Here is a 21823-nt window from a genome sequence, read left to right as displayed (position 1 = left end):
GGTTCTCTTTGAGCCATTCAAGCTTTGTAGTCAAGTAGTGCTTTGACAAGTAAGTGTCCCCGGGTATCCAATTCATCGTGGAAAGGTCAACCGGACGGTCCATGTTACGGGCAATTCGGGTGATCATGCCACCCACATGTATCGGGACTTTGTGCCCCGGAGAACTTGCAATCTTGGATAGGTTAAGGGCTAGGTAGTGAGCCACATTAATTCGGAAGGGGGTGGGTTTTGTGAACAAGTAGGAGCCCAATATTTCAAGCTCGTGGGTCCTAAACACCCATGGCTCATCCACCGCAAGAACGGTGCACCCCATACATCTATGCCACACCCGAATGACGGGATTGTGGCAACTTATCGCGGGCCTTTTCACCCCATGTTGATCATCAAGGCCCGAAATCGCCTTCCATACACGGGAATAGTGAAAATCAGCGGGCGGGGTATGCGACGGCGCATTTTCCAGCCCAAAAATTTGAGCCAACCGACCCAAAGTAATGTTATGTTCCCGGTTCATGAGTCTAAAGCTAAGGGCAGCCACCATCCCAGATTGCCGGTGCTTGGTAATCTTAAGACTACTCAAAAATTCCCATGTGATCCGAGGGTAAGTATACTCATGCATGGTAAATATCCCCCTCATACCACACCCCGTAAATAAAGCTTCCGTCTCCCTAGCAATCCCAAGGGTAGACAAAGACGGATGATGAAGAAACTTAGTAGGGGTGAGGGGACGATTTTTGAAGAGAATAAACTTACCCTTCTGAGTTGGTTTGGTAAACTCGACTGTAGGAAAGTCCGGATCGGGGTATGTATCGGTCGCCGCTTGAGCAATCAATGCCGCTTGGTCCCTTGCTATATCGGCTCTTGTTCTTCTTCCGGCCATCTTGATGATTGGAGGAGATTGGTGAAGGTAGGAGGAAGTTTGATTGAGTTTTAATGGAGTTAGGGTTGAAAAGGGGGAAAAATAAGGAGGAAAGATGAAGGAGAAATGAAGAAATGAATTGGGAAAAAGGGATTCTCGGGCTTTGATTTGTGTTCTGCGGGTGCGTTTTGCCGGTTGGTGAACCGGCAGCCGGTCTGCCGGTAAAACGCACTCTTCCTTTTTCCAATTTTTCGAATTTTCTCCCCAAAATTTTTGACCTCGCTGCCGGTGGACCAACCGGCTGCCGGTCCACCGGCAAAACACTCTTCTCAATTGATTTTCCCAAATACCAGGTGTGTTATGCCGGTGAGCCGGCTGCCGGCCTACCGGTATAACACTCTCCTCACTCAAAAATCCAACTTCCCTGGCTTCAATACATGAGTGTCTTGCCGGTGAGCCGGCTGCCGGCCTACCGGCAAAACACTCCTCTTCACCAATTTTCAAAGTTTTCTAAGTCATCAGGTGTGTTATGCCGGTGAGCCGGCTGCCGGCCTACCGGCAAAACACACTCTCAATCATCAATTCTTCTTCTTTTTCATCTTGACAGGTGTGCTATGCGGTGAGCGTCGCCTACCGCAAAAACACACCCTTACTTCAATTTTTCAAAAATTTTGTTTTTGGCCTCGTTGCCAGGTGGACCAACCATTTGCCGGTCCCCGGCAAAAACACAACACTCAGCTATTTTTCATTGTGTTCTTCAAATTTGCTCAATTTTTCTTCAACTCAACTTTGAGCTTTTTCATTGACCCCGGGATTCATGTTTTCCACAACTACTCCGACGCATAATGTCGGGATTTCGGGTCAACGAAAATAGTGCTTGTGTTCTTCAAAAGTGACCTCCGTCACCAATCCAAATAGACAAAATACGACTCCAAATCTCTCACTACTAGTCTAGGATGCAAGTTATATACAAAGATGCATGGGTTGCCTCCCATATAGCGCCCTTGTTTAATGTCGTAGGCTCGACGGAGTCAACAAGCCAACAATTCTCATGATGAGGAAGGAAAAATCTCAATTCACTAGAAAGGTTTCAAAGGTCTTCATTTCCTTTTGGACGGGATTGCCAACATGATAATACTTTAGTCTTTGACCATTCACTTTAAAAGTCCGGTCTCCTTGGCTTATTTCCACCGCCCCATGAGGGAAAGATCGGACCACGGTGAAGGGTCCGGTCCACTTTGACCTCAATTTTCCGGAAAAGAATTTCAAACGGGTATCGTATAGGAGAACCAATTCACCCTCCTTGAACTCCCTTCTCATTATGCGCTTGTCATGAAATCTTTTCGTCCTTTCCTTGTACAACTTAGCATTCTCATAGGCTTCTAGCCTAAATTCTTCCAATTCATTCAAGTCAAGAAGTCTCTTCTCACCGGCCGTTTTGAAGTCATAGTTGAGATGCTTGATGGCCCAATACGCCTTGTGTTCAAGTTCAACCGGCAAATGACAAGCCTTGCCATACACCAATCGGAATGGTGAGGTACCGATCGGTGTTTTGAAGGCCGTCCGGTAAGCCCACAAAGCATCATCAATTTTCAAGGACCAATCTTTTCTTGATTTGTTCACGATTCTTTCGAGTATAGTCTTCAACTCTCGGTTGGAAATCTCGGCTTGCCCATTAGCTTGAGGATGGTAGGCAAGACTCTTCCTTTGTTGCACTCCATACTTTTTCAACAAAGCTTCCAATGCTCTCTCTCCGAAATGAGTACCACGATCGCTAATGAGGACTCTCGGGACCCCAAACCTTGGGAAGATGACCTTTTGAAGTAGCTTGATCACTTCCTTAGCATCACAAGTCTTGGTTGGGATTGCCTCAACCCATTTGCTTACATAGTCGACCGCCACAAGTATGTACTCATTTCCGAACGATGATGGGAAGGGACCTTGATAATCTATCCCCCACACATCAAAGAGCTCAACCTCAAGCATGAAATTCATGGGCATTTCATGTTTCCTTGTGATGTTCCCGCTCCTTTGGCATTTGTCACATCCTTTAACATAAAAGGCAACGTCACGGAATAGAGAGGGCCAAAAGAAACCGCATTGAAGTACTTTAGCGGCCGTTTTCTTTGAACTTGCATGGCCACCACAAGGTAAGTCATGGCAATGGCTCATTATAGAGGTATCTTCCTCTCTTGGAACACACCTTCTTATCATCCCATCGGCACAAGACTTATACAAACATGGGTCATCCCAATAATAGTGCTTCACATCATGAAAGAACTTCTTCTTTTTGTGATAGTCATAATCATGTGGTATTATCCCGGAGACCAAATAATTGACAATATCCGCATAACACGGTGCTTCACCCAAACTTAGGGACAACAAGTGGTCATCGGGCAAATAATCATTGATAGGGAGCCCATTGTCGACATTGAGGTTGATTAGCCGGGATAAATGATCGGCCACCACATTTTCAACTCCTTTCTTATCCCTAATCTCCATGTCAAACTCTTGGAGAAGTAATATCCACCTAATCAATCGAGGCTTGGACTCCTTCTTGATGAGCAAGTGTCTCAAAGCAACATGATCGGTGAACACTATAACCTTAGCTCCCACTAAATAGGTTCGGAACTTCTCCATAGCAAATACCACGGCCAAGAGCTCCTTCTCCGTTGTTGAGTAATTTGTTTGAGCATCATCTAGAGTCTTGCTTGCATAATGAATTGCATGCACCTTCCCATCCTTCCTTTGGCCTAAAACCGCGCCCAAGGCATGATCGCTCGCATCACACATTAACTCAAACGGCAAGCTCCAATCCGGAGGTTGTATAATAGGAGCACTTGTCAAGGCTTCTTTCAACCTATTAAAAGCATCAAGACACCGGTTAGAGAACACGAAAGGGGTATCTTTGGCTAACAACTCGGTCAAAGGTCTCGCAATCTTAGAGAAGTCCTTGATGAAGCGGCGATAAAAGCCCGCATGTCCAAGGAAACTTCTCACCCCCTTAACATTGGTGGGAGGCGGGAGACTAGCAATGACCTCTATCTTAGCCTTATCAACTTCAATTCCTCGGTTGGACACTATGTGTCCCAACACAACACCTTCTTGTACCATGAAATGACACTTTTCCCAATTGAGTACAAGGTTAGACTCTTGACATTTACTCAAAACTTTCTCCAAATTCATCAAACAATTTTCAAAACTTTTCCCAACAACCGAGAAATCATCCATGAAAACTTCCATTTCTTGTTCAATGAAATCGGAGAAAATTGACATCATAGCTCTTTGAAAAGTAGAAGGAGCATTACATAGTCCGAATGGCATCCTCCTATATGCATAGGTGCCAAAGGGACAAGTAAAGGCGGTCTTTCCTTGGTCGCTTGGATGGATGGGGATTTGGAAAAATCCCGAATAGCCATCCAAGAAGCAAAAGTAGTTGTGTTGAGCTAATCTTTCTAGCATTTGATCCATGAACGGTAAAGGAAAGTGATCCTTCCGGGTGGATTTGTTCAACTTCCTATAGTCCACGCACATTCTCCACCCGGTTACCGTCCTTGTAGGAATCAATTCATTCTTGTCATTTCGCACTACCGTCATGCCTCCTTTTTTGGGAACTACATGAACCGGGCTTACCCACCTACTATCCGAAATAGGATAGATAATGCCCGCGTCAAGTAGCTTAAGGACTTCTTTCCTTACAACCTCTTTCATGATGGGATTAAGCCTTCTTTGTGCCTCTATTGAGGATGCGTCCTCATTTTCAAGAAGAATTTTATGAGTACACAAAGAGGGACTAATCCCCTTGAGGTCACCAATAGTGTACCCAAGGACACCCTTGAACCTTTTGAGCAAAGAAATGAGTTTTGAGGTTTGGGTGTCATCAAGTGCACTATTGATGATGACGGGAAAAGTGGAATTATCTCCTAGAAATTCATACTTCAAAGAAGAGGGAAGAGGTTTAAGTTCAACCGTAGGAGGAGGCGTGGAACTCTCCTCCTTCTTACCGACTTCCAACACTTCAAATTTGGGAGCTTGTTCATGAATAGGAGCCGAATCCAACATCCACACATATGCAAGAGTCTCAACATCTTTGTCATCGACCTCATACCCACTAACAAGACAAGTCTCCAAAGGGTCCATAGAGGAAGCTTTTGGGTCATGCTCCTCCATGGGATTCTCAAGAATGTCAACAATGCAACAAGTGTCACCTAGAGAAGGAGCTTCCATGGACTTGTGGAGTTCAAATTCCACCCTATCCTCACCCACTTGCAAAGATAGCTTCCCACTCTTTACGTCGATCATAGCTCCCCCGGTGGCAAGACAAGGTCGCCCCAAAATAATTGGCACATTGTAATCCTCGGGCATATCCATAACAAAGAAATCACAAGGTATGACAAGCTTCCCAACTACCAAGGGTACATCTTCAATCACACCGATGGGAAATTTGACCGACCGATCGGCAAGTTGAAGTGAAACTCTAGTAGGTTTCAAATCTCCCAAATCAAGCCTCTTGAATATTGAAAGTGGCATGAGGCTCACACTAGCCCCCAAATCACACAAAGCTCTTTTAATAGCCAGCCCTTGGATAGAACAAGGGATAGAGAAACTCCCCGGATCTTCTAGCTTGTTAGGAAGCTTGTTTGTGTGAGTGAGTATAGCACTACATTCCTTAGAGAGGTTGATGGTTTGCACCTCTCCATTCTTCTTCTTCAAAGTGACAAGTTCCTTAAGAAACTTGCCATAAGATGGAATTTCGGTAATCATGTCAAGGAAAGGTATCGTGACATTCATTCCCTTCAAGATCTCCACGAACTTCTCATATTTCTTTTCAATCATAGGCCTTGCAAGCCTTTGTGGAAAGGGTACCGGTGCTACATACTCCCTTGGTGGTGGAGTACATTCTTTGGCCTTAGTTGCAATAGGCTCATCTTGCTTTGGAGGGTCAACCATCTCCACCTCCTTAGACTTCTCCACCATAATCTCATCTTCTTGCACAATTTCAACCGGGTGCTCTTTCAATACTTCACTTGACACCCTCTTCCTCTTCCACTTAGGAGATTTCTCAACCTCCTCCAATTGCTTACCACTCCTCAAAAACACCGCATTCATCTCCCTTGGGTTAACCGTATTACCCGGAAACTTCCCCGGATTTTGAGCCAATTGACTCAATTGTTGAGAAATTTGGGCCACATGAGTTTCCGTAGCCTTTTGTGATGCCCGTATTTCATCATTCACCCGGTTTTGTGAGGCAATGTGGTTATCAAGCTTTGAGTCGGATTTTTGATTTGCAATAACCAATTGTTCAAAAGCTTGTTCCCAAGATGGTTTTTGAGGGGTTTGGAAGTTTTGGTTTTGTGGTTGGAAATTTTGGGTTTGTTGTTGATTGAAATTTTGCCCCTTGAAACCCCCAAATGGTTGTTGATTTTGGGTGATGAATTGTTTCCCTTGGAAACCGGGTGGAATTTGTCTTTGGAATTGAGAGTTTTGATTGAACCTTGGTTGTTGTTGTGGTTGGGAAGTGGTTGGGTTTTGAATGTTTTGTGAAGCATAGGACAAGAAAGGGTGAGTTCTTTTTCCATTGACAAATTGGTTGTTGTTATTATTGTTGAACCCTTGTCTTGCACTTGTAGACTCCCAAATCCCATTTACTTGCTCATAGCATTCCTCACCTAGGGGTGCAATCAAGGGACACCCAATGGGAGTATGCCCTTGTTCACCACACAACTCACAAGACAAGACTTGCCTCATATCGGAGCCTTTAGGTTTTGAATTTAGCAAAGCAACTTGTTGGGTGAGTTCATCTAGCATACCCTTAACCTCCACATTCAAAACCGAATTAGAATCCTTGCTCTTGCCCTTCCTCATTTGCCTATCACTTCCCCATTCCATAGTTCTTGAGGCCATCTCCTCAATTAGTTCCTTTGCCGCTTTATGCCCCAAGATGTCTAAGGCACCTTTCCCCGATCCCGCATCCAATGAAAGCCTAAGGTCTTGAGTCAACCCTTTGTAGAAATTGTTCACTAGCTCGGCTTCGGAGATGCCATGGTGTGGGCATAACCGTTGGAGCTTCTTGTACCGTTCTCATGCCTCATATAAGGTCTCATCCTCTTCTTGAGTAAAGCTTTGTAATTCACTCTTGACCTTGGCCGTTCTTGAGGGTGGGAAATATTTGTTCAAAAATGCCGAAGCCAACTCATCCCATGTCTTGAAGGAATCCGGGTCACAATTCTTCAACCAATCCTTGGCCGAACCCCTAAGAGAACGGGGAAACAACCTAAGGCGAACCGCATCATCGGAAACCCCATTTGATTTGTACATATCACAATTTTCAAGGAAATCATTTAGATGATCATTTGGGTTCTCCAAGGGACCTCCTCCAAATTGGTTGTCTTGAACAAGGTTGAGCAAGGCATTTTTAATCTCAAAGTTATTAGCTTGAATTCGTGGCCTTTGGATGCTTGGATTGACTATGTGCTTAGGAGCCATAGTGTCTCTTATCGGAACCGGTTCAACCATGGTATTAGGCTCTTCTTCTAAAACCCCAAAAGGATTTTCAAACACTTCGGTAGCTTCTTGGTGATTAACTTCTTCAATCGGTGGAATATCAAGTAAACCCCTTCTTCTTAGAGAATTAAGTCTTCTTGCCGTGGCTTCAATTTCGCGGTCAAGTTGATATATCGGTTGACCTCGTCTTCGTCGCCTACTCATGCAAAAGACCTAAGCACTTGAAAGAAAGGATTAGTAACAAAGGACTTAGTCTAAACTAGAACAAAAACGATTAATATCAAGCCGTACTCCCCGGCAACGGCGCCAAAAACTTGATGGTCTCAAGTTAAACCTCGCAAGTGCACGATTTTATCGTTGTACACTTAAAAGGGTCGATCCCACAAGGAGTAGGTGAAGTACTAATCGTTCTAATTCACCGGTTTAGCTAAGTCGATAAATAACAAAGAGAGTAGTAACAATCTAGCGCTAAACTATCAATTTTAAAGACAAACAACAAGATAAGGTAAAAACAAGCTAAGGATAAAGGAAAGATCAAATAAAGAGAAGGACTAGAACTCGGTCCGACCATAAACATGAGTAATCCCACATACTAATCGTCTCGGCTAATCAAAAGAGGTAGAAAAGTAAGGGGGAGATGGCTCTAATTCGCCTAGAACCTCCCTTCCGGTCTCGCACTAGGACACTAGCTACTCCGACTAACCCCCCTCCCGGGTTCGAAAGTCGGTATCCCTAACTCAAAACCCGACAACCCCAAGAACATGCATTTTCCCAAGGAGGTCGAGTGAATGGTCAAGGTCATTAAGCCCTCATCATATTCCGGGTCATCCCACTCCCTCTTCCGGAGGTCGATTTCAAACGCTAGCCTAGAGGCACCCTCGCTCCCTCGGTTCTCCCTTCCGGTCTCAACCTTAGTTGGTGACAAGGGTCGGTCCCCAAATATTCGACTAACAACCTAACCAACTTCCGTTGGTGGACAAGGGTCAAAAGCCGACACTACCCGGAAACCAAACCATAAGCATGCAAATTCCTCTAAACTACCCTCACCAATTTCCCCCACAAATTAGCCTTAATGATAATTAGTTAGTGAAATTACCCATATCGGGTCAAACCGAGTCCTAGAAGGAGACTACTCACTAATCATGGTCCTAATTGCAAAATAAACAATAAAGATGGAAACTTTGGTCACAAACATGGTGAGGAGATGAATCTTACTACTAAACATGCAACAAATCAACAATAATTAAGAGAAAAAGAGATTAATTCTAATAACAAGGTTAATTAATCTAAAAGGCACAATCTTTAACCAAATCAACTCAAAGATTAAGTCTTTGAGGACAACTATCCAAGGATGAACAAATGAAAGAGAATCAAAGCAAAGAGGAACAATGAAAAGATGAACAATGATGAAATAAACAACAACAAACAAACAACAACAACAATTTTAACATAAACAATCAAAATAAACTTGAAGGAAGAACAAAATGTAAACAAATGAAAATAGGGAGAGAATTAATACCAACAAAATAGTGAAAGAGGAATTTGGATAGAAATAATAAAGAAGGAAATCCTTCAATCTTCTTACAAACCCAAATTCAATCACTAATTGATTGAAGAACTTCTCTAATTAAGGAAAGATTAACAAAGAGATTAACAAAGTTTTAAGCTTGAAAGGGTAAATATTCTGGATCTAGGGTTGTGTGTCAAAAAGGGTTTAAGAGGGGGTATTTATAAGCTTTTACAAGATTAGGAAGAAAAGAGGAAGAAAAGAAGGAAAAGCCAAATTCCGCTGCTGCTGCGTTTTTTTTGGTGGACAGGCTCTGCCGGTGGTCCTACCGGCAAAACTGCAAAGAATTAAAACATCCGGCATTCGTGTTTTGCGGTGGGTGGGCATTTCAAACCCGCCGCAAAACACCTTCTTCAGACTTCTTCTTCTTTGTTGATGTGTGAAATGCCGGTTTGGCCATTTCGGTGCTCCTACCGGCGGCGAGAGTCAAGCTTGTATTTCACCAATTTCTTCAATTAATTCCACTTGCCGTGCTTTTTGGTGGGCGTTTGCCGGCCCGCAAAAGCACCTTTTTCAGCTTTTCTTCAAAACCTTGAATGATTCTCTGGGCTGTGTTTTGCCGGTGGCTAGACCGGCTGCCGGTCTGCCGGCAAAACACACTCTTCACCATTTCTTCACCTCTTCTTCATGTAAAGGCAATGGGGTGCCTTTCTTGCCCCAATTTCTCCATACTTGGATCGTTTCCTACAAAAGGATACACAAGGTAACAAGTACGGGCATTGGGCACAAAATGCAAGGAAAAACACCCGAAACCGACTCGATACGAGTCGGTATGCATAAAAGAAAGAGGGAATTAGAAGTAAATTAATCGTATATCAAGCCACATCACTCAAACCCGCTTATTGTGTTCCGGTTATTAAAGCCATGCTGGCTAGCTGCCCCAAGGCTGCAGAGGTATATGATGAGGGGTCTGGCCAGACAATCTTGCACCGCCTCACAAACCATCACGTGGCAAGCTACAAGGAAAGCCTAGAGTTGCTAAGAATTCCACAAGTATATGCTCTTAGAAATAGTAAGAACGGTCAAGGTGATACACCATTACACCTTGCTGCTAGGAATCGCGACAGTAACATGGTTCAAGCCCTTTTAGGATCTTCCGCGAAACTTGGTATAAAGAATAAGAGTGGTGTTTCAGCATGGACTTTGGTACGACAATTTGAAGAGGTAATTAAGTTCAACTCGAGATCATTTCAGTCCAGTTCTATTAATTTCATTGCAGTTCAGTTCAGTTCAGTTCAGTTCAGTTTATGTTGTACAATTCAAAATTTTAATTACGTATCATTGATGAAAGTAGATGCTATTTGAAGACCCCCCGACAGAAGACAAGAGAAAATTGACGAAAGCAGAACTTCAAGCTGCAAAAAAAGGAGATGTTGCATTCCTTAATGAAAAACTAGTCTCCTTAGGCATGAATTTCTTGATCGCGCGAACACCCAAGGGAGGCAACATCCTTCATATATTAATGCAATGCCAATTCAATAAAGACGGAATCAACGAAGTGGAAGATTTCATTAGACAAGCAATACAAAAACTACCCTTACTCGTCAGTGAAAAGGACAATAGCGGTGATACTCCTATTCATGTGCTTGCGGAAAATGAACATTCAGTAAGATTGCTGGACTTGACCTATAAGTACTTCGACAAGGCACGAGAAGAGGCTGGGGCCGATGCCAGAGCTGGGCTCTACTACCCACCATGGAGACTAAAGAATCTCAAAGGCGACACGCCACTTCACGCTGCACTTAGAGCCAAACATATTCCTGTTGCTATTAAGTTGCTGGATTTTGATGACGAGGTGGCTGGCTATGTCAACAATCGTATTCAGACCCCTCTTCATCTTCTTGCCTTTTATGATGTTTGCAACATTAGAAAAGTTCCCTTTGGAATAGATACTACGGACGGCACATTGATAAGCCGCCTGATCGAAGGAAATGCTGATCTACCTTATATGAAAGACGAGGATGGTCTAACGCCCTTACTTACTACGGCTCAAAAAAATCATGTTACAATTATTAGAGAAATCTATAAAAGGTTTCCGGACTGCTCAAAAGTTGCTGATAATAAAGGGAGGACAATGTGGCATTTGTTTGCAAACCACCGTCCTTACTTCATATCCTTAAACTCATCTGGCAATAACAACCTGATAAAGCTCGTGGGAGAGATTAAGAATTTCTCTAATTCGTCTCAAGTGATTAGGGATTCCTCTATTTCGTTTGAAAGAGCAATGATGTGCCAGGACAATGATGGAAATACACCTCTTCATCTTGCTATTCTAAATCAAAACTTTGGACTTGCAAAAATTTTTCTTGATTGTAAGCACCACATAGATTATTGGGACGATAGTTTGGAACGAGAAAACAATGAAGGTCATTCGTCTTATGATTTGATTGGATCTGTTGAGCATCTTCCTGATGAGGTAAATACTCGAATTGTGAATAGGAAAATGAAATGGCCCCATCAGGTGGTACTATTTAATAGGAATATATATAGTAGTTGGACTTCAACTAGACCTGGTAAAAGCAACCCGACCCGAGACCCATAGTGACCCGATCTACATCACCCGAATGTGACCCGAAAACCCGAATTGACCCGACCCGATCCGAATATGACCTGAGCTTTTCTGACCCGTAACTGACCCGACCCAAAAATAACCCGATACGAAACTACCAAATCCGAAAATGACCCGACAAAATATAACTCTAATTAAACCGAAAAGACTTAAAATGGAATTTCTCTATTATTCATTGACTTGAAAATGACTCGACCCGAAATCAATGAGAGACCCAAACTAACCCGACCCGAACCGTTGACCCGTTTTGCCATATCTAACTTCAACCATCACCGAGTTTTGATTTAGCTGGTTCATCTATCATGGTATCAAAGCCTTTCTGACCAAAGGTCACGGGTTTAAATCCTAACAGCCTCTAATAACCACTTTTCGAGCCCAATGGGCATTCAAGAGGGGGGCGTAATAGGAAATAAATAAATAACCACTCTTCGAGCCAATGTGCATTCGAATGAGGGGCGTAATAGAAAATAAATATAATTGTTGGACCTCAACTATCACTAAGGTTTTGGTTGAGATAATTCATTTATCACTCACTATTTATATTAGCATTTTTGCTTCGTTCCATCAAATTTCGAATTTTAAATTGATTTTTTTTATCCCCCTCTTTTCAAAATTTATCCCATTATATTGTTCCCTTAATAAAGTATGAAAAAAATAATACACTAACAGTATTAATTCTAAATTTTTAACTACCCCTCACTCTATCAAAATTTTACCTTTTTTTTAAATCCTTCCAAAAAATCAAGTAGGACAATAAAAGTGGAATGAAGGAAGTAATATTTTGATACTCCCTCCATTCAACTCCACAAGGCCATTATCTCTTTTGCACACTATTCACAAGCGGACATTCAACTTCAATTTTCTCTCGATACATAAGTGAAAATATATTCATGTGAGATCTTATTTGATTCGTCTTTAAGAGTACATTAAAAATATCTAACTTTTATAATTTTTGCAAATACGTAACTAAAGATATTTGCCGAGTAAAAGCCGCGTTGGCAAACGTGATAAAGCATAATGGCCTTGTGGAGTTGAATGGAGGGAGTATAATTTAAGTCGTGTGTTTGAATATTAATTTTGGCTTTTTATTTCCACATAGTTTGAGACACACCTTGGACCTTATATAGTAAAGATCCGAAGTTCGTACGGAGTCCCAACAACAAAGATGGGAGAATATGCAAACACAATGGGTGTAGTAGCAGCTCTATTAGCAACCATAACATTTACCGCAGCATTCACCGTACCAGGCGGGTTAGACAGCAGCAACGGAAGCCCGGTCCTTCTACAAAAGGCGGCATTTCAGGTGTTCATGGTGGCTGACATTGCGGGTTTGTACTCGTCCGTGATGGTCCTCCTTTGTCTTCTATGGATCGTGACAACTACTTCCAAAAAAGACACAATCTTACTCCTAGACGTAAGTGTGTTTTTGCTCCGAACTTCGTTTCTTGCAACACTTGTGACATTTATGACCGGTCTCTATGTCACAACTATACAATTTGCGCCGGCCATTGCTATTTCCACTTGTGTTACCTGTACTTTGCTAATCATTCTTATGCAAAAGAGATTAGTCATGTTGGCTGTCCTGCCCGTCTGTACAAAATTGATCTTGTGGGGCAATGTGCTTGGACAACATAGGAGGCAACTGTGGTCCCTCATCAAAAAAAAATACCAAGATAGATAATAATGTTTTTGAGTACAATCACTCTCTTTATCCGATGTTTCAGTACCATCACTTTGCTTATCACTCAACTGAGATACAATATTGATCATTTGTGAAATGCCTCTGTTTTTGTATTGTAACCTTTGGGGGGTGTTTGGTTCAAACACAAAAGATATGAGGTATATGTTTGGAATGAGTTAAAACCATATCAAGTGTTTGTTTAGCAAATATAAGGGTTTCATACTCATACCTCAAACCCATGAAGTATGGATTTCTCATACCCAAGGAGGGAGGTGGGTATGAGATTGTAAAGCTGATCGACTGCGGGTCAGCCCGTTTGACCTAGCTCACCCGACCCGCTATATAAGCGGGCATGGTCATATAAAAGTACCAAATTAACAGATAAGGGACAACAAAAATAGGCCCGCCGAAAATAATGGGCGGGTATGAACGATGAAAAATACCCATGGGCCAAATTTACGAAACTCGCTTTAAAAAATATTTTCCTATTTTTCTCTACATGACAACAATAACATAAAAAAAATGTATATAACTAAAAAGTATTATGAAATATCTTATTGTGGATGTCCATTAGTCACACTATTATGAATGTACATAAATGATGAATGTCCTTAATGATAGGATGGTTCTAAACTATCATTTTATATTCCTATTGCATAACTCCCCTTTGTGTTGTATATATATATATATATTCTATTGTGCCAATGAGAAATACACGCATTTCTACCATCACTCACTCTCCTTCTCTAGTCTCTATATTTTGTAACAAAAAGTAATTATTATTTGAGAAAATTGTTGATTACAGCCTTTTATAAACCTCATTTTGAAAATTACAGCCTTATATAATTTTTTTTGAAAATTACATCCAAAATATTACTTTTCTTCTAAAATTGCACCAACTTGAGGTTTTTGGTGATTTTTGATGATGTTTTTATGATGTACCCTTTATTATTTGAGAGCCTAATTACCCAAATTTCTTACCTCTCCTTAACACAAACCAATTAATCACCCCAAACATCATAAAAACATCATAAAAATTCACCGGAAAACTCAAGTTGGTGCAATTTTAGAAGAAAAGTAATATTTTGGATGTAATTTTCAAAAAAAATTATATAAGGCTGTAATTTTCAAAATGAGGTTTATAAAAGGCTGTAATCAACAGTTTTCTCTTATTATTTTTAGTAAATTTAAGCGAAACGAGGTCGAGCCCAAAAAAAAGTTTATAAACCTACTTTAATCTTGGTAGTAGATAGTTTTGTTTAAGTTGACAGTCAATTTTTTGTTTTACTTTTGAGCCCACGAGCCCGCGGGTCGTCCCGCCTATTTAAAATGGGCGGGCTTGGAAAATCAAACTTGGCCCACCATAATGGACACGGGCTACAAAAGTAGGCCCGTCGGACAATTTTTTCAAGTGTAGGCTCGTCCATGTCCGGCCCAAGCCCGCAAATGATCACCTCTATGAAATTGATACCTATGGGTAGAGGTGGCAAACAATCACACGACACGAACCCGACACGAAATTAACGGGTTTGGGTTGAGACTTAATGACCCATTTATGCAAGTGGGTCGACACGAACACGACACGATATTTAATTGGGTTGGGTTAGGGTTGATCTCTCTAAACACGAACCCGACACGAATGACCTGTTTACTAAATTAATCCTAATTTTTCTTGATCCTGCATCACATAAATATACTTAAACTTTCAAAATATGGACGTGACACGAAAACACGACACGAACCCGACACGAAATTAACGGGTTAGGGTTGAGGCCTTATGACCCATTTATGTAAGTGGGTCGACACGGACACGACAAGAGACTTAATTGGGTCGGGTTTGGGTTGGAGGGATTGTGACCCGTTTACATGTGACACGAACACGAACCCGACACGACCCGATCTGTTTGTCAGGTCTACCTATGGGTATCAACTTAAAACAAACAAAAATTATGAAAATAAAAATTATGGCAATATTGTAAATGAACTTTTTTATAATTATTGATTAAATATTTATTTTCATGATTTTATAATATTAAAAAATATTATTTAAAATATTATATTTTACATATTTTAGCTTTAATTGGAATTTTTTTCCAAAATGGGTTTTAATAACAAACAATTTAACGAAATAGGGTAACTTTGAAACTAATTACCAAAAATGGGTCCACGTAGGCTCGGTTTTGGCGATGGTAGATTCAGGATGAAGGTCGCTCGTGGAGAGCGACTTGAAGGAAAAAACGCTCGGGGTGGGCGACTTAGCCAAAAAAAAAAAAAAAAAAAAGAAGAAAAACAAAAAAGAGAAGTGAATTGTAGCTGATGGGAATGGAACACGGAATCTACTAGCATTTCTTTCACACCCCTTACCATAACACCAAGTGTAAAGTGATGTCTTATTAAGGGGATTAAATTTCCATATTTAATGCTAACAGCAATAAATGTGTTTTGGGACTTGAATAACGATTACTCAATATTATCTTTAATCACTTCCCTTTAACATATAAACTTTCTTGCACTGATGGTTAGGTAATATTGAATAAGTGTTAGTTTTGTGGAAGGTCCTGTGTTCGACTCTCAATGACCTTTTTTTTTTTTTTTTTTTTTTTTTTGCGAACACCTAAGTCGCTGTGGGGGTAGGCGATTTGAGCTAAAATCGCTCACTCCCGGAGCGACTTGCCGTTTAAGTAGCATACTGAGGTTTGGGTGGACATTAAGTGACACTTTGGGTAAGGTCGTTGAGCGGGAGAGCGACTTGAATCCGAGCCTAGCTTCGATGATGACGTGGACCCATTTTGGGTAAATACTTTGAAACTCAACCTATTTCGTTAATTTGTTTGTGTTTACGCCCCATTTTGGAAAAACATTCCTTTAATTGAGTTTCAAACTCATACCGCCACGAATTGAAACAAACACCTGTAATGGAATGAGGAATGAAGTTTCAACCCCATACCACTCAGGTATAATTCCTGATCTCAAATACATACCACGCGCGAAATAAACACCCCCTTAAAGGGTGAATTAGGGTTTTGAGTTCAGATTCAGATTTTTTAAAACAAAATTCAAAAACTTTAATAATCGATACTCAATTCTACATCATGGTGAATTAGGGGGGAGCGGATTTTCTGTCCCATTTTGTGTCTCATCTCGTGTCCCATTATGCTCTTTTTGTGACATGTCATTAACTTAAGAGAAATTGTCATTTTTTTTATTATGTAAATGATGATGTGTCGCAAGATAAAAGCAATGGGACAGAAGATGAGACACAATTATGCGACAGGTGATCTGAACTCAAATTAGGGTTTAACCAATTGCCTAGACTACTGGTATATTAGGGCAATAGTAACCCGACGATCTACCCAAGAGAGTTCCGAAACAATTTTCTTCTTAGAGCAATAGCAATAGTAGTTCTTAGCATTGGGGTTGTCACCAAGAACTTTATTTTAAAAGTTCTTCTATTGCATTTAAAAGTTATTCTTATTTTTAAGAACCAAGTTCTAAAATAAGAACCAAGTTCTAAAATATTGGAAAATGTACAACCAATAAATATAACTTTGTAAAATGTGAGAAACCATTTTACATTATTTATTTTATGGTTTTTTTCTATCTAAGAACTTCATATAAAGTTATTCTATTGTGAACAAAAGTTCTTAAAAATTGCATATGAAAAACTTTATATAAAGTTCTACTATTGCTATTGCTCTTAATTCGCTTCAATCATGGACTCCAGTTCCAATGATTCTCGTAGTTCTTCCCCAAATCATGAATATATCTCCGAAGAACATTCCAATTACGTTAATTCAAGCGATGAACAAGAAGACGAGCTCGAATCGCCAGTATACGATCGTCGTTTTCCAAGGGATGAACAAGAACCACCACGAAAACGGATGAAACGCAGTAACGTCGACCGCATAACCAACTTACCTGATGGATTGATCACACACAGTATCTCTAATGCCTGTTGACGTGGCGGTTGGAGCCCAACTATTGTCGAAGCGATGCCGTTACGCTTGGGCCTCAAGCCCGACACTAACATGCATTTTCTCAAACTCGGTTTCCTCGTAATAATTATACAAATACTAATGAATTCATTAGTAATGCTCTAATGCTACATAAAGGGCAACTGAAAACTCTTTCATTGCTCGGACTCTAGGGTTGGAGAACCGGGGTTGAACCGCCAATTAATTTGTGGTTACAATGTGCAGTTAATAAGCAGATTCAAGTGCTTGTGCTCGAATTATGTCGACATGAAAAAAAATCGTATTCTTTGCCTCGTAGTTTTTTCTTGTGTGATAGTTTGAAGGAATTTAGCCTTAATGCTTCGAAATTTGATTTGGGTTCTTCTGTTTTTTGGAAATCGTTGAAGAAATTAAGTTTATCAAATGTCACAAACTTATATAATGATAAGATTCATAAGATTATTGAGGGTAGTCCGGAGTTGGAGTCGTTGTATTTGTCGCATTGTGCGGGATTTAGTCGGATTATCGTTTCTTCTAGTAGTAATTTAAGAAATCTTGTGATAAAAAATGGTCACAAACAAAACCAAGACCATGATGAACATGAGAATCGAGATGATTTGTTAGATATTTCGGGTCTTAGAAACTTAGAGATTTTGGGTTATATTGGATGGCAGGATTTCCGGTTAAAAGACGTATCATCGTTGGTACAAGTGAATTTCCGATTTTATATTCCTTCCATGGAGGATTACAATCAAAGATCAACCAACGTTAGCCGTGCAAAAGAGTTGATTCATGAGCTTGTTCGGAAAATTAGTCATGTTGAGAAACTATCATTGGGGACTTGGTGCACACAGGTTAGTACTTACTACTTAGTATGTGTTTGATTCACGAGGGTATAAATTATCGAGTCTCAGCATCACCCTCTCGTATGAACATTATACCCATGCAATTTAGGGGAAGTTAATACTCCGTACATATAAATGATTTATGAACTAGCTAAGAGCCAATGTATATGTAAACTTTTTTTTGATGCTGACGGTTTGCACAGGTCATGAGGACCCCCGCTCATGATTTCACCAATTAAGCTAGTTGACCTCTGCTATGACTGGAGCCTCTGATGTTGTGGTTTACTTATGAAATTTAAGTTGTAGTAATATGTTTCTCTTTGTGTGTTATGCCTTTGTCATTATATACTCATCCCGTTTAAATCATTCGTTTACCTTTGTTACCAGGTTTTGTCTATGTGTGAGTTGGGAGGTGAGCCTACAATACCATTACAATGCAAGACTTTGGAAATTTTTTACATTACATGAACAAAGTATACCAGGCATTGCCAGATTGTTGCGGAGCTCACGCTACTTAGAGAGATTAACCATAGATACGGAATTATGTTACCAATATAACCCCAATGATCATGAGGTAATCTATTACTCGGATAGTCGTATTACATAATTGTTATACTTTAGTTTTCTTAGTGATTGATGCTTAATCTCAATATGAATTGATGTGCTTCATGAGCAATCTACATTTTCTTTTTTGTGACAAATAAACTCGCAGGCGCTATCTTCGGTGCGTACTGGGTAAACTCTCGGGTACACATGATAACCTGCAAACCACATATACCAGGTAAACCAACTGAGGGTGACAGACTCGAAGTCTATTAGGCATGGACTCAGCCCAAGAATACTCCACAAGATTTTGCTCTTGGGGAGGCTTGAACCTGAGGGCGGCTGGGTCTCCTGGGAATTTCACCCAAGTTTTAACCACTAGACTCCACCCTTGCGGGCAATTTACATTAGTCGGCCTCAAATTTACGAAATTAGTAAATGACCGATCATTATGTTTTTTTTATCAGATCCAGTATTCAGACGCGCTTTTACACTTTGATGGTAAATACTATTGGAAGTCACCGGAAACGGCGGCTTTCAATAATCCATGGCAGCATCTCAAGGTTGTACATTTCATAGGGTTATTCGAAAAAATAGATAGGAAGTACATGGTGGAACTAGCGGAGTATGTGCTCGACCATGCTAAGGTGTTGGAGAAATTGGTATTAAAGCCAGGAGAAGATGCTTACGTACAATGTCGATCCTCGGATTTACGACACTCAAGATTGTTTCGAGTAATGCAGAGATTGTTAAGTTATCCAAGATGTTCGCGTCATGCCAGAGTTCTACTCTCGTAATTTATCTATTACTCCGTATGTTTTTTTTTTTTTAAATAACTATCAACTGGGACGGAGGTAATAACTTTTTAGGCCAAGTTTCCTTGTTTTTCTTATTAGTCTTCTATCATCCATCTTTTACCAATATCCATTTTTTTCATTAAGATCATCTTTGCCCAAAAATGAAGTTGTTTATATTCGAAATATACTAGAAAACCAATATAAATAAAAGTTGAGTTTTTTTAACATGTGCCCTTAATAAGTTAAGTAGGGAAAGATTTTCAAGATTATATCACTAATTATGGTAAATATGAGTTTCAACTCTAATTTATTATGATATATTCTCGACAATATTTCCCTAATTAGATTATTATCCTGTGCTCTAAGGGCACATGTTTGAAAACCCGATAAGAGTTAAGTTATAATCACGTTCACCATATCACCGAAGTATACTCGGAATATAAATAAAGGTAACACTTGCTTTTGGGTGGTCTTCAAGGCGGTACTCTGACCGTATTTCTCTACATGTATATTTTGCAACTTTTTTTAGAAAAACTAAAATTTTATGAAAGACTTTTTCACAATAAATCTTTATATAAGTTTCGTCTTTCAAATTTTCATAATCTTAACGATATTTTTGGTCAAAATTTTTGAAACTTGGCCACCAAGAAGTGAATGTTACCTTTGATCTGGATCGGAGAAATGGCACCACTAGGTGGTGTCAGCCTGTCAGGTCTCGATACCACCCTCTTGTATTAGTCATATGAAAATATTGATGAGTATGAGATCCAAATCAAATGGAACAAGGTAATGAAAGGTAATTAAAGGAAGAAATTAAATTACCAAAAATATGGGGTATTGGATAGCCAGATGTAGCAAATTAAAGTCTTCTTAGAATGATTAACTATGCGAGCAAAATAACCATCCGCCTCAACCAAATTAAACACGGCGGCTCACGTTGCGCTTTTGTACGGTAACCAAGTTCACGGCTGTGAACACGTTACCGTACAGAAGCACAACGTGAACCGGCGTGTTTCCGGCGTTGTTCATCACCCTCCACTTGGGAAACATCATGTTGCTCCCACATTGTGTCGGTAAACTCGTATAGTCGGTGGACGACGGCCTCGGCCGCAATGTGGAGCGGAGTAATTGAGATCGATGTGCCATAGATGTGAATTTGCATTATTGTATATATGAAATGAGATTATTTATATTTAGAGTCAAGACGACTTTCTACTTTATTCATGCTATAGAGGAGTAATAGAGATGTGCTGTAAACGTGAACTGCCTGTCACCTTCCTAGTTCCTACATGCTACATTTACGGAGTAGAGATAACATAAATTAAAGAATAGTTCAATCCATGATAAATATCGCATGTGAGCTTAAGACCAACTCGTTTTTGTATTGGCTTGACCCAGACCCATAAACGGTATTAAGTTTTAACAATATGCGTAATTGTCAAATCATTGTCTGAGATCTTAACTGTACTCTACAATGACCGAATGCGATTGTTCTATAAGTGATTTATTTTCGATTTTACATATTCTTAACTTAAAGAGAATTGACTGCCATGGTATTTCTCAATAATTCTCATTACTCCGTACTTTGTAACATATATATATATACAGAAGTTCATATTCATATCAAATGTATTTCCTCCATCTTTATCATTTATTTACTTTTAATTAAAATATATACCACTCGAAATGAATATATAAAAGTTAAATAAATTACGAGTGGGCGATAATTTATTACCTGCCAAATGCAATAGTTGACTTATTAAGGATAGAAGATGTGCAACATGCCTACATGTGTATGTACGCATAGTATGCTAATTAAAGGGAATATAACAACAGAAGAAAATAATTATTTACATAATTACAATGAATAACGCATATATCCTACTGTTATCCAGCTCATCTGATGCGGGAGTAGTGAATTAGTGATGGTGAACATATAATTGTACATTTTCTTACAGAATTAATATTTCTCGTCTAACTCGAGTGTTTCTTTATACGAGTATCTCAAGGCTTGTTGGAGAGGATGGAGTAAATCGGTATCGTTTCATCATTACTATAGTAGTTACATAGAAGTTGATGATTTAAATGATTCAAATTTATAATTATATTTGTAATCGTTTCTCTTTATTAGAAGAAGTAGAGACGATAATTGAGGCTGAGACCAAACCTACCGAATTAAAAAGTCAGTGTTTAACCAAGTTTGGAAAATTTTGTATGATCCATTAATCAAAAACTCATATTCAAACTCATTATTGATATCCTACTAGCCTACTAGGCCATTAGTTTACATTACCATTGCATTCTTAAGTCACGGCAAGCTATAGGCCGGAAATAAAGCGATGCGTTTAATTTTAAATGGATACGGGATTACAGTATATAATGTTATACGTGAGGATGTGTAAAACAAAAAAAAAAAAAAAAAAAACTTGAAAGAGAACCTTGACATGAAACGTGCTCGAGGCAAAGGAAGCATAAAACTGCATCAGCTAAACCAAAAAAACTAAAAAA

At 39.9% G+C, this 21823-nt stretch overlaps 1 protein-coding gene and 1 non-coding gene across 2 annotated transcripts; one reads left to right on the top strand and one right to left on the bottom strand.

Annotated features, from left to right (window-relative positions):
- Window positions 1-1927: 1927 nt before the first annotated feature.
- Window positions 1928-6745, bottom strand: LOC141590041 (uncharacterized). Its single transcript, XM_074410657.1, has 3 exons — window positions 6506-6745; window positions 4406-6121; window positions 1928-3979 (listed from the first exon to the last, which is right to left on the bottom strand). The coding sequence occupies exons 1-3, from the start codon at window positions 6743-6745 to the stop codon at window positions 1928-1930; spliced, it is 4008 nt and encodes a 1335-aa protein (XP_074266758.1).
- Window positions 6746-6893: 148 nt separating this feature from the next.
- LOC141593832 (small nucleolar RNA R71) lies at window positions 6894-7000 on the top strand. The gene has a single exon (XR_012521892.1). It is a non-coding gene; the product is annotated as a small nucleolar RNA R71 (small nucleolar RNA).
- Window positions 7001-21823: the final 14823 nt, after the last annotated feature.

The sequence above is a fragment of the Silene latifolia genome, chromosome 7 (genome assembly GCF_048544455.1).
Source record: "Silene latifolia isolate original U9 population chromosome 7, ASM4854445v1, whole genome shotgun sequence".
Taxonomy (NCBI): domain Eukaryota; kingdom Viridiplantae; phylum Streptophyta; class Magnoliopsida; order Caryophyllales; family Caryophyllaceae; genus Silene; species Silene latifolia.
Note: the sequence above shows the minus strand (reverse complement) of the source record. Positions and strands in the feature narration are given on the sequence as shown.

Coding starts and splice junctions, on each gene's coding strand:
- LOC141590041 (XM_074410657.1), bottom strand. CDS start 6,745: ATGGAATGGGGAAGTGATAGGCAAATGAGGAAGGGCAAGAGCAAGGAT. Junction 6,122..6,505: donor GTGAGGAATGCTATGAGCAA/GTAAATGGGATT, acceptor TCCGACTCAAAG/CTTGATAACCACATTGCCTC. Junction 3,980..4,405: donor AATTGATTCCTACAAGGACG/GTAACCGGGTGG, acceptor AATTGGGAAAAG/TGTCATTTCATGGTACAAGA.